Raw genomic sequence first — 13,926 nt, forward strand, 5'->3', positions numbered from 1 at the left:
GAGATATCAGTCAAATCTCCTAGCCCCCATTTTGGTGTGCCGAGCCTAACTCATAGCCTAATACAATGGAAGGCTGTTGAGAATTGGTGGTGCCTGGCACACTATATACCACAACCCTGTGAAAAACCTAATTGCATATAAAGCTATATTGAAACTGTATCAGCTTATAAACATTACAAAAGGAAAGTGGGTTTACATTTTGGTTGTGCTTAGTGCCTGCAATGGTGGCTTTCATACTCAGAAATTTCAATTAACAGCATTTCTTTTTTTTCCCTTCCGTTTCTCTCCACAGTCCTGGCAGTGTTAAGGTAGATTTTGAAGTGACCATGATTGTCACCTCGACATTCGATGGCAACAAAGATCTCCTGGAAGAATCTGTTAAAACAGTCCTTCAAGGAGGGATGACCGCAGGAAAATTTGACGACCTAAGTGCCAACGCCTCTTCCTTGGTCGTCAAAGCTAGAGATCTAGAAGTAAGCAAAATTAGTGTCAAGTTAAGCTGTATTCTATTACCAACCCCACCGTGTCACTTCTATCAAACCCCCCCAATGCCCCATCCCCCATCAACTATGCCCCTCCCATGCCCCCCTTCACATTGCATGACTCGTCAAAGCTCACAAAAGAGTCTTCAATGAACATCATCAAAAATTTGCTTATTATCAGATTTATCAGTTTGGAGACTTGTTTGAGATGGACTGAGAAAAAAAGCACTACGTACTCCTCTTCTCCCTCACCTGTCCCCTCATACTGAAAGTACCTCTCTGGCATTTCTTTGACTCCACTGTTATCATCGTAGAGTGGTATTGTAGGGTATTGCGCCCTATGGTAGGGTACCCTTCATCGTCCCTGGCATTGTACCCTGTCAATGGTATTTTACCCAATACCAGTTTTGTCACTGGCAGTGTTTACTCATCATTTCTTACCTGTCACTGATAATTTGAATTTGTGTATTAATTAATTAATTATTGTGTACTAATTAATAATTAACGTGTGTATTAATTTGTGTATTAATCATTACTATCTACCAAATTTCCAATCATCAATCTGACAAGAATTTTAGAGTGTGGTTGTAAGTTTGTCAAGTTCAATAGAGAGGAAGTTATGCATAATTGCACAAATATTGTGTATTAGCAGTCAAAGACTTCTCGTGTTTTTAGACAAATTTAACGAGTGATGCGGACAATTTCCGTGATCGATTTGGTGTAGTAAAATAACAGGGTATTCAGTGTATAAATTTAAGAAATTTGAAGTGGTTGTCCCCAGGACAACCAGCTCACCAATTTTTGGTTGTCCTGCTGAAATTTTGGTCGTCCTGTAAAGCTATAGTAATTTATCTTCAGAAAAAAATACTTGTTTGGGACTCCTAAGAAACCGTGAATGTTGAGCGATTTCATGGATTCTAGATCAAATTCTGTGTTTCTTTCCGCGGCCTTGCTGGATTTTATTTCTAATAATGCTGACTGTAGCAAAGATTGTGTACATTAGTTAGGTACATGATGTTTTGCTGCAGGGCGTAACGATACAATAACCACGTGGTAAGCTGTAGGTGCGTCATAGTACTGGTCTAGTGTTTCAGTTTCAGTAATGTTATTAGCGAAAAAAAGTTTGCATCCCAGGGACGCAAGCCCCCGAAAAAGTTTGCGTCCTGTAAAAAAAAGCTTGAGTCCCGATCGAACACCAATTGCGTTTATTGTGTGACCTACTGTACTAATACTAGTGCAGTATCACTGCCTATACGTTGTGAATGTTATACACAATATTATAGGGCAGATGGCTCAGTGTCTTTACTTCGGTGTTTGACAGGGGCGGCCCGGCCGACTCCTCCTTTCGCCCACCCTGCTGTTTAAAAAAAAATACCCCCAGCCCCCTCCTTCATCCGCCCTTGTACTTCCCTACTCGCCATCTCTGTAGTAGCTCCATGCTTTGACCTTGCAGCGCATCCAACAGCCAAACTCTTCAAAATCACTGTACCTACAGTGTGCATATCTCTCGCTAAATTCCACACTATACTACTGCATTTACATAGGCCTGTTCGAACTTCATTTTCAACTAAACTTGAGCAAATCTTTAAAATCTGATCCAACATTTATCCTGGGTTCTTTGCAAACAATCATCTGTGCGAAAATTACAGTAGGCCTATGTGAATAGATTTTTACGCAATGTCGATAAAAAAATCAAACTTCAGTGTTCTAAAATACGGAAGTAAGTTTACACACGAATGTTGCTCCAAAATAAACTTTTCTGAAGCACGTGGTCAATTGAGCCGCGAAAAAGTTTGCAACTGAAACTACTGTGGTATGAATGCACATTTCACATTAGCAACTCTTATTGCAGAGAAAAGAAACATACTGTGAGATAAAAAATCCTTTCCGGATCAGATATGTAAGCTTGCCACAAAACTCGTAACATTTTCTGATCAAAACAATGATTAAAATATTACGTGATAGTCTCAGAAACAATTCAAGTGTATCTTCGTACCAGCAGTGATTGTTGTCAAAATGTACGTTACAAATATGAGGCAAGGCCTAACGTTATGATATTTAAGTGCACACATATGATAGTCTTTACCACAAACTTTGTTATCTCTACACAAGGGAAAGTAAACGTTGCAAGTAATTGTTGTTAAACATCTTACTTCTTGTTCATTGAGCACTGAAAATGCAAGAATGTTTGCAAACAATCGGTAGGGACTATTAGCCAATCAATCACGGGAATCTTGGTAAAGCATCATTGTTTATTTTTAGCATGAAAATATCTGTAATGAAGTTTTGGTAACCCTGTACCTTGCAGTTGATTGTTATGATATATTTATTTTCAAACAAATTTAATGATCTGTAGGAGTAGGAGAACTTTTGGTTCTTGTCAGAAGGAGTTGTGGTTTTTTGAAAAGAAATAATGAAAGAAGTTCGTTCAAAAATGTGTTTTGTTGTTTTCCGTTGACCTATAGTTGTGAGTGTGTACTTGGTGTTTGTTTCTCAAAACAAATGTGGTGGATGGGCGGGGTCTTTGCCCGTGGGGGTAAACCTGAACTCTGATTGGCCTTTGCTGACAAACGGACGGAACAGAAAATACCATGAAGCTTGGTTTGAGTCGTCCATGTCAATGTGAGGGCTTGGCCTTCCTACGTATATTATTTATTAGATGAAGGCAGAGTTTGGAATGAGTTTCTTCTTATTTGAAATTTCATTTTAAGTTTTTGGTTTCACACTTGTTTCGTATCTTTTTCTGTTTGTTTGACGGAACATTAACCAGCCTTTTTGAAAGTTTTTGGTTGTCTGCCGGGCAACCAGTACTTCACGATTTGACAAGTTTTGGTTGTCCGGCAGGTAATTTGGTCGTCTCGGACGACCGGACGACCGCTAAATTTACACACTGGTATTGTTTGCAGATATTTCAAATCTTTCTTTTACTCTCATTTTATGTTGAAAGCAAATTCAATGCAAGGTTTAAATAACGGTGTTTAATTTGATCGATCTCACAGCCAACCATGACCACCACCACAGAGAATAACAACATACCAGATGCGATGGAAGAAACAACAGAGTAAGTACCAATCCTGTAAACATAAGTAACAAACAAAAGGGAAGGGAAAGCGGGGGGCCAGGGGAGGGGGGAGGATGGATGGAGGATGGGTGTTGGAGAAGATAACTCCACTTTCTCTTTTTTTGAATTAATCCTTTTTCATTTTGAAAGGATATTCATGCAACTAGTGAGTTAGATAATCACTTTAATGACTAACGTCTGGTTATCACTTCCTTGTTCTGAATCTGCAAAAACGATCATCATCAAATGCAATGCAGCTACGTTACAGAGAATATTTGTATTAATGTTTTTAACTCAATTTGTTGGCATGTTTGTATGCATATTAACTTAGCATCAATTAGATGATACACTCTACACCCCTGCAGTACCCAAACTAAAGTGCAAAATGCACTATCCCATCTTTCAAGCTCATCTCCCCCCCCTCTGCCATACCACCATCTCCCCCGCCATGACAGCAGCAAATTTGACCAGCCTCCATCTTTCTTTGCCCAGTGTTGTTCAGATACACTATTGGTCAACCTGCCAAGATTAAAGTACCCAACCTTCCACACTCCCTATATGTCATTCACATGTCTAAGTGATTCTGCGTCCTATTGTTATTGAAATGTCACCTCACCCCATCTAGCTAGATCTTACACGTCTAGGGCTGGGCAGCGTTGCTTGGATAAACCGGATATAACTCGCTTGGATTGAAATCTCCCCTCTCCTCCGTCAGTCAATCAGGTGTCAAAGGACTCACTATCCTTTTACCCTTTTGTTTCTAGCAATTCCCAATGACTTGAGGCCCAGCGTTGCCCCCCCCCTCCTCCACCTACCAGTGACGATTCTAGCGGCTCACCTCTCCACTACCTTTGAAAATATCTCCCCCCCCCCCCTCAACCCCTCAGTCAAGACATCTCAAAAGACGTGAGACCCAGTGTAGTCTTGAATTCTAGTCTCTGAGTATCAGTTCCCTCTGCCTTCCACCTACCTACCTACATAGGCCTTACCCTTACAAGAGATTAAGTAAAAACACAGACTTATGGCTTGAGAACGATCGCATCCGGTGCACCGTGCCTGTGGAACTCACTTCCAGAACATGTAAAAATGTGCAATACTGTGAATGGTTTCAAATCAGCACTCAAAATGTATCTTTTCACCAAAGCATATATGTTTTAACTGTTACTATTATGTTAAGCGCTACAAGAATGATTTCATATTTTGTTTGCCACTAGATAACAATGATGTATTATTATTGTTATTAAGTAATGCTCATTACAACATGAATTTGGTGTCAATCTGTGCCATCTTCTTACTTACTCTGTGCCCACGAATCATTTGTCTCAATACAGGAAGAATAACAACAATATCAACCCATACAACCCGTACAACCCGTACAGGCCGGACGGAGAGGTGGACAAAGAAGAGAAAAACATCGTGGATTTGATCTTGGGAGATCCCATTATCATTGCAGGTAAAAACAGGATCCCTTCACACTTCACTAAAAGCATTCACCCACCCCCCCCCCCCCCCAAGGAAAATGGCAGTTACTTCAAAGTCTGCTTCATCAATGAAAAGTATCGCAATTTGTAATTTTAGGGATCTGAGGTAAAAGATCATCTTAGTGAGGACATTCACTGAGCGAATCACTCCCATGGATCCTCCCACTCCTCGATCCTGTTACGAAACAAATTTCCATATTCACTATAAATGTCAGTTTCCACCGACACACATCACTAAAAGCATTAACCCATTCCCCCCCCCCCCCCCTCTAGATGGATATTTATATTTTAAGGTTATTTTTCTTAAAGGTGAAAAATTATTTTCCAAGCAAAAAATGGCAGTTAATGTAAATGTAATGTTAATGTAAATGTCAGTTTCCACCGATCCAAGTAACATCGCACGGTACGATTGTCTCAGGAATGTTGTCGTCACAGAGGGTATTTAATTTTTTTTTTCTTTTTTTTTTCAAAAATTGATTTTTCTTGTGTGTTTGGTCTTTTTCAGTTTGGTTAAGGTAAAGCTCAAAATTAGATTGCATCATATGATATCAAACATCCCTTCTTGGGTTTCTTTTTGCATTCAAATGAAAAGTTAAAAGAGCAAGTAATTGATGATGCAATTCTTGTTGATCAACGTGTGAGAGAAGTAAAACTGTTGGCTAACCGCTAACCTATTGCAACATAAATATGTAAATATGTAACAGTCAGAGGGCGCGATGTGTCGATCCTAGCAGGATGTTCTTCAGAGGCTTAAATTCAAATAGCGAGAGATAAGAGAAAAAGAAATGGATGTGAGGAAAGTGTCCAACATTTTGCAGTTCAGTAACATTAAAAACACGGAGGTACTTATTGCGATTCAAACAGAATTGAAGTAGGAGGAAGGAAAACGAGTGAAGCCATTCACTAGTGTTTTATATTGACCGAACAGAATAGAACTGTCACATACAGAGGGTTTCAAGGGTGGTCGATAAAACTATAATCCACCCCCCCCCCATTGCCCCTCCTCCAAAGTGCAAGACCTGCTCTGATATTCATTCTTATCAAGGGCAGTATATAAATAACTTGCAGAGCCTAGTAGACTACGGTCAACAGATTGTTGCTTGGAGTAGCGTCATGTATCATACATATCCTGTGCCACGACGATCGAGAAATTTCTCCAAATAAAAGAAAACATGATCCAGAGATAAAAATGTTAAAAAAGTGAGGCAACATAAAACGTTGTATCCTTTTATTTTCTGTGTAAGGTTTGGCAAGACCTGGGACGAATGATTTCCCATGAAATTTAATCCGATACATTTGAAGTCGGAAAGGCACACCGCAATGTTGACATATTATCTCCTATCATTTTTCTTTTGGAATTGGTGGTATTATGGTAGTCGTGAACCGACGTGAACTTGTCGCGATACCCAGCTTTTCCGGTGTGTAGTTTACAGGAAGTACTATAGGAAACCTGTGTTGTCTCATCTTTCGCCTATCTGCAATGATGTTTATCAAAGGTTTTTCAATTGGATCATTTCCTACTCGCCTGGACATGACATTAATATTTGATACTCGAATGCCAGAACCCTGTAAGAATCCTCATGTAACGTGTGGGCTAGATTCTCCTTGCCTTCCTGGTCACGTTCCAATATCTCGCTGTAGAGTTTGAAAGATTTGTTCTCTGTCAACTAAAAAAGGAAAGAAATACAGGGAAAAACTGGAACAGTAGGCTGCTGCTAGTTTATTCTCAACAGATACCGACCGTTCTGTCTTTAGCCCCGATTGTTACATGCAAATTAGATCCAGGTTGGGTTGTCTTCTGCTTTGGAAGGGTGTTCAGGTGTAGGTTGAATGTTTCCTTGTATTTTTTTGTGTGGTTGTTCCCTGCAGAGATGCAACAAAGTTTTTCGAGATTTTTTCGCGATTCTTTATGATGTGTAATAAAATCTGATGGGGGATGGATAAGAGAATGTTAGTTGTAAAAAACAAATCCAGCTGGATTAACTGTGGGAACACAATCTTTTTTTTTTTTTTTAAATTTATTTTACTATTATTATTTTTTTTAATTCAACTCATTTTCAGTGATTTAGGCTTCTCTTTCTTCAGCTGCTCTTGTAACAGCAATCTCTTTTTCTCTCTTGTATTTTTAAAAGTAAATTAAAAAAGTAAATTAAAAGTAAATTTTTTTTTAATTCAACTCATTTTCAGTGATTTTGATTACCAATAACTACCAATATAGGCATTACTGTTTTCTGCATAGCATTGGAATTTTAATGAAACCCTGTTTTCATTCAAATCATTTTCAATGATCTTTGTTTTATTTTGTTTTATTTTTGTTTTTTCTCTTTCTTCAGCTGCTCTTGTAACAGCAATCTCTTTCTCTCTCTTGTAAAACATTTAACCGTTGTCGTTGGTATGAACTCTCAATCCTTCTCTTATCTCCTATTTTGTATTTGTCTGTTTTTTGATTGACAGCTATCGTCGGTGGCATCATCGTCATCCTCCTGTCTGTAATTCTGCTCTTCCTGTTTGTCGTCTACCGACTCAAGAAGAAGGACGAGGGTAGTTATTCTCTGGACGAACCGGCCAAGTCGAAAGATCCGACCGCCTACTGGAAAGAAACCAAGGAGTTCTATGCATAATGTAATCGTATCTAAGGCCTTTTTCACCGGAGCGTCCCCAAAGCAGCCAACAGACATAACACGAAAAAGGACTCGGACTATAAAACAGGGTCCTCTGATTAGATCTTGTTTCTCTTCCTCTCGGGGTCACCATCATGGGAGGAAAGAAAAAAACCGGTTGTGGACGTTGTGACAGGAAGGGCCGTGCACACATTATTGTCAGTTATTAGACATGGACATTGTTTGACCAAAAAGAAAAAGAAAGTATGGGCAGCCAAATAATAATATGCCCCCCCTCCCTCCCGAATTTTTACCTTTTTTTAATATCGAGTTTAGAAAAGCGGTTGGGGGTTTTTCTCTCGTTTTGGTTTTTTTCCATTTTCAACACTATATTTCTTGCAAGATCTGTGGTGTGTTATTTGGACATGTACTTACCTAAGAGACAGTTTTCTTTTTTCGTCATATTTAACAAAGTTCGATTTTTTTATCATCATTACGATATAGTAACGGAGGTAGGAAAAGCCAACGGTGTTTGATATGTTGGCGCAGTGCTGCGATCGGTCCATATCATGGGTCATCAACCCCCGACTGGTCTAACGCATGAACATGGTCGAGTTGATATGTTAAATGAATATTCATAGCAAACAGCCAACAAGTCTGTGTGTACAAAACGTATGTCGCCAAACATTCACATTTGGCTCGTTTTTTCGTATCTTGGCCGTTTCTGTACGGAATGTGGTCGTAAGATTCTGTGTACATGGTGGGCTTTGCAGAGAGAGGTGAAAATGTAGAATCTCTTTAATTAGTAAAGTGTGGTATAGTAGGTGTCCTACAACTCATATAAATATAGAAGATTCGTTAATAATGTGTCTGTCAACAAGTTTAGTTGGTCGACGGGAGCCATCAGTATGGTGCTTAATTTTTTGTCAAGTTTTAACCGTAAAGTCCAGTCGGTTAGACTGTTGAGTGAATTTCACACAACAAAATGTTTGAATGTTATTAATGCAGGTGTCTTTAAAAGGGAGCTCAATAAATATCTACTACTATAATAAATAGGATTAGGGTTTTGGGGATTGAGGGGGAGGGGGAGAGGGGGGAGAGGGGGGGTAGGGAAGAGTAAGATGAGAGGAGGGGGGATGAAAAAGGGGCTGAGACATAAAATCAAGTGGATTATCCTCTTCAAGGAGATTAAAACAAAAAAAATCCTGTCCATTCTCTACGTGTTGCTTTAAGGATTTGCTCTATCGTAACAAAGAGGCTTAAAAATTGGAACAATGGTGGATTACAAGCCCGCAAAAATTCACCTCCTTGTCACTCTTCCTCAAGAACGTCAATCGAAAAAGCAAAATAAGCAGTCTACCTCGAAGAAAAGCGGCTTTGGTTTATGCAAAATAGTCGAGTCTTGCATTTTGGAAGGAGAGAGAGGAAGTTGACTAAACACAAATGAAAACATGAGTGAATGTGGGGAAAAAAATGGTAAAACAAAAAATGCAATTGTTTTGTGTGTGTATGTGTGTGTGATTGAGAATTGATAAGCTGCCAAAGATACGAATATCAATTAAGCTGAAGGAGAGGGAAAGAGTTAGGGAAGGGAGAGTGAGAGAGATATATATATTATGCAAGTCAGGTGTATTCTGGGTAGAGTAATTCCGAAAGGACTGGAGAGGGGGAGGGTGAAGATGTCAAAGTTACGAGTCTAAAAGTATGATCGTGTTTCAATATCTTTTCTGTTCTCCTTATCAAGGTTGGGAAGTTGTTTAGAAAAATTAAGAAAGAACTGTGGAAAAGAAATAAACCATGTCATTGTCAATTCACTTGGCAGGAAGTGAAAGGTCACTTCTCTGTGACCTCTGTTTGAGTTGTGAATATTGTTTAAATTAAATGGCTAAATCATCACTTGGTGTGTTCGAGAGAGTAAGTTCTGTAAATGTTATAAGTCTTTAAGTGCTGTCTTTAACTTCATGTTTGTTTTGTTTTGGGGCTCTTTTCTCATATTTTTTTTGTTTCATTTCCCCTTGTAGGATTTTTGGTTTTGATTTTTATCTTGGTTCCTAAGTTTTTATTTTACACTTCCTAACTCTTGCAAAGATGTGTATATTGCTACTGCTTCCAAAATTAAGTAATTTTGTAAAAGAGTTTAGTTTTAAATGTTGGTTTTTCCTTTTTTCCTTTTTCAAGAATTAGTCGTAATATAAAACATGTTAAAGATATTAAGGGGAAAAGGATTGACAGACAAGCACACAAACAATTATTAAATTAAACTTTTCGGTTTTTAAGAATCAACTCAGATAGGTTAAAAAATTCCGTTTGTTTAATTTTTTTTTTTGCTCTCTAGCCTCTTTGCTCGGTTATTCAATTACTTAACATAACAACTAGTAATATTCAATATCATTACAGTCATTTTTTTGTTTTTGTACATATATGTCAAATATTTTAGTAGGGATTTGGTTATGTATGTGATGAGTAGGTTTTAAGCATTGTAACGAAAATTATCAACATCGTCGCTATCATCATCTTCATTAATTATTTTTTTTCTTTTCTCTTTTTGCTCCTTTAAAAGTTCTTCATTTCTGTAGAAACATTTTCATTCTAGATAAAAGTTTGTATGATGTGTTTAAGGAGAATACCAATTGTTAAAATTAATCGTAGAACCTACCCTTCCTCCCTGCATCCTCCATCATGTCTTAATTCAATGTAGAGCCTGAGGTAGCAAGCAGAATTCTCCTTCAAAACCAAAACCAAAAACGAAAAAAACAAAAAATTGTTGTCGTTTTCCCACGACTCCAATCACTTTGAAAACCATTTTAAGTTGACCTTGAATTTTGATGTTCATATTTGGTATTTTATTATTATCAAGCAAAAAAGCTTTTGAAGAAGCAAGAATCTGCCTTTCAAGTTTGAACAAGAAACGAAAACTCGGATGAGGTCCTGCTCCTCTCAATTTTAAATTTGTGACGTCTTCAAATTGAAAGCTAAACTAAAGATAGACAGAAAGAATGAAAAAAGAAGCCAAGAAACATTCATAAAAATTGATGGATTTTTTTTGGGTCGTTATTGGGCTATGCATGTCCTGGGGAGTCAAAATTGAGGCTGTCAATTAAGAGCAAGGTTATATTTGTGAAGCATGTGATACATACATGTTTGCAGTTGACTTGAACACTGTTCAACGAGTATCCATCCTCCCCGCAAACAGGAATTCCCGAATCACCTAATCTCCAGGAGAGAGCTAAAAGCTGTACAAGCTATCAGAGACTCGGTCGGCTACAGTTGACCAAATAAACAAAGTCAACCGAGTGTAGATTTGCAACTGTTTTGCTGCATGTTGAGACGATGACCTGATTTGAATTGTATGTTTTTTTTCTTTTTCTTTTGACAACCCTGCGTTTTCGAAACTCAGTGAGGAGTTTTCAAATTGATAAGGACCTGCAGTCTTGGAGCTTACATCATTGAAACGTTACCTTTTATCCAGACGGTTTTATCAATGACAATTCATGCTTTTATAGGGATTATTATTATTGTCATGAGGGATTTCATCCTTCTTTCTATCCACAAAAAACCTGCACCATGTTGTTTTAACATTTTGATTTGACAAAGATTACAAGATGAATTTTTCCCATTTGTGAAGAGGCCAAAAAAAAAGTCTTTTGTCTAAAAATGACGAGTCCTCTAGTTTGTTTTCCCCATCTTTTGTTTTATCTTCCATTATTTCCAGTCATCTGTCAACGTGTTTGCATCCTTTCCGTGTTATCCGTTCAGTAAATATCTCGTTGGCACTGCGTGTTAATAAGCAAACCAGTTTTGGGCATTTTCTCTGTGTCTTTTTCTCTCTTTCTTTGATTAAATACAAAAAATGATTTTTTTTCTTCTCTTGATGTGTCATATTAAAGTGATTTTCTCCCGTTACCTCTCTCTTTAGCCGTGTGTGGTACCATTCGTAACCCATGTCAATTATAGTCTAGATGAGAATGGATTCAGTTATTTTTATATGAAAAAATACGACAAAAAAATTGAAAAATTAACAGGGTGGATTTTGGACGATCAAAAAAAAAAAAAAAAAAAAATTAACTAGCATTTAATTCCTGTGTGCGTTTCTGTGGCTTGAAATCTTGGTTGCTAGGTATATATTTTTTTGTCCATTAATTCCTGTATGCAAAAATGTTAGCCACTAAGGACATACCCAAACTTGTGTTGCCATGGTGATTTGTCCTACTCAAAGACACTATTGTGGATAATCTTTATACCTCATGTATGTACGCACGTTAGTGTAAAGTTTTAAACGTTGCCATAACCAAGTTGTGTACCGGTGACTTCTCAACACCTAAAGAAACTTTTGAAGAAGGTGGTGAAAAGTAGAAGGAGAAAGGTACGCCTTACACCTTAACACGAACATCTAATGTAAGAAAACCACCGAAATGGGGACAAAAGGAGACCGATTTCACAGTGGTTGTTTATGTCAAATTAATACCTCTGGTAGGTTATCACCTCTGTGTTTGTGACAAAAAATACCACTTACAAGTAGCTAGAATTATATACCAGAAATCATAATCATTTGTTGATAGAAAGTCACATCACAACTATACTACTACTACGACTAATTATAATAATAAATAGCCTACACAGTATTCATTTCCAACTAATCTGCTGTATTGTTAATAACACGAGATATTTTGTTTTGTATTAAAGCTTATTAGCGATATTTAGGAGAGATATAAACAGTTATTGATCTCAGTGCGCTGAGAGGATGTTAACAGATATTCAATGAGTATAAACACAGAGCCACATGACGGAGTGATTAGGTTGGTGGTAGTGGTTGTTGATATGAGGGGGCGGGGGGGGGGTGGATGTGAGTTGACAACTAATAACGATCCTACTCATCTGAAAAATAAGTTCGGTCTGTCATGTGATATTCACAAGAAATGTGAATCGCACTTAATGACAGACAGCGCGCACTAAATGAAAGAGAGCGCGCACTAAATGAGGAAAACCACGAAAGCTTTGGACATATTTTGGAAAGTTAGAAAACCGAAAAAAACATGGGAATTTTGTATCCTTTGTGGATGTGGTCTAGATTCACGATTGGTTTGATGTTGCTGTATAGAGTCGAGCGGTGAGAATCACCGATTATATTTCCTCCGCCTCCTTTATGACTATCCACCCACTACTCCCATCCACCACCAACCAACCTCCCCCCTTATTTCCGAACCCCACATAATACCATCAAGAAGGAGCTTTCTGACACATTGAGTTGAAGTACTGAATCTCCTGCTAATGTCAGTTTGTGGCTCTGTGTGCATATTGTCTGAGTTTAACCTTCACGGAATTACGATTGTTTTTATCTATTTGCGTTAATACTATATTGTATTAATAATGCTACTGTATAACAGCACGCTATGTTTTACTGTGATTGAAAATAAATTTTGACCTCCCTTTTTTATCCACCAATATTTCTTTGTTCCTCTTTTTTTATATCTCTCTTCACTTTAACCATTCCTTTCTTGTCGATTGTTCTTATGAGATGATTTGGGAAATGGAAATTTTCCCCGCCCCCTCCCCCCCCCCCCGGCCCCTGCTCATTCCTGCCTCTTGCTGTGCCGTTATGCATCCTCCCTGTGCCATCATGCTGCCCCTTCCTGTCTTCATGAAAAAAAGTTCCATTATGGTAATTTAGGTATAGTACATTTAAATCAGGGTCCGAAAACTCCCTAAGCTGACCACTGACCAGTCCAAAGATCATGGTACCACAGTCCCTGGACCAGCGAAAATGTATGTGATTGTCACAAAATGACCGACCTTGCCAAATTTAATGGAGCAACTGAACTACCGATCAGCTCAGCATCCTGCTACTTCCAACTGAGTCTTCATTGGTCATACCATGCCACTGACAAGCCAATATCTCTTCCAGCTAGCAAACCACCGACAAGTCAATATCTCTTCCGGCAACAAAAGCACCGACAAGCCCATATCTCTTCCAGCTACCAAACCACCGACAAGCCCATATCTCTTCCAGCTACCAAAAGCACCGACAAGCCCATATCTCTTCCAGCTACCAAAGCACCGACAAGCCCATATCTCTTCCAGCTACCAAACCACCGACAAGAGCATATCTCTTCCTGCATCCAAGTCACCGACCATTTCAAATGTCACCCGGCTTATTGAACCATAGAACAAGCCCACATAGCTTCCTGAAACCTGCCAACAAACTACCCACCAGTTCATATATCTTCCAACTACCAAACCACGTACCAGTTCACATTTCTTCCAGCTACCACACCACAGACCAGTTCATATTTCTTCCAGCTACA

At 38.5% G+C, this 13,926-nt stretch overlaps 1 protein-coding gene across 1 annotated transcript in view; it reads left to right on the plus strand.

Moving 5' to 3' along the window:
• The window catches only part of LOC139954609 (uncharacterized), a 68,821-nt gene extending 55,755 nt beyond the window's left edge, over positions 1-13,066 (plus strand). Inside the window, exons 5-8 of the mRNA XM_071954509.1 lie at positions 293-473; positions 3,482-3,543; positions 4,875-4,996; positions 7,479-13,066. Coding sequence (XP_071810610.1) covers positions 293-473; positions 3,482-3,543; positions 4,875-4,996; positions 7,479-7,645 — 532 coding nt within the window. The 3' untranslated portion in view covers positions 7,646-13,066. The remainder of the gene's footprint in view (positions 1-292; positions 474-3,481; positions 3,544-4,874; positions 4,997-7,478) is intronic.
• The last annotated feature ends 860 nt before the right edge of the window (positions 13,067-13,926 follow it).

The sequence above is a fragment of the Apostichopus japonicus genome, chromosome 17 (assembly GCF_037975245.1).
Source record: "Apostichopus japonicus isolate 1M-3 chromosome 17, ASM3797524v1, whole genome shotgun sequence".
NCBI lineage: Eukaryota > Metazoa > Echinodermata > Holothuroidea > Aspidochirotida > Stichopodidae > Apostichopus > Apostichopus japonicus.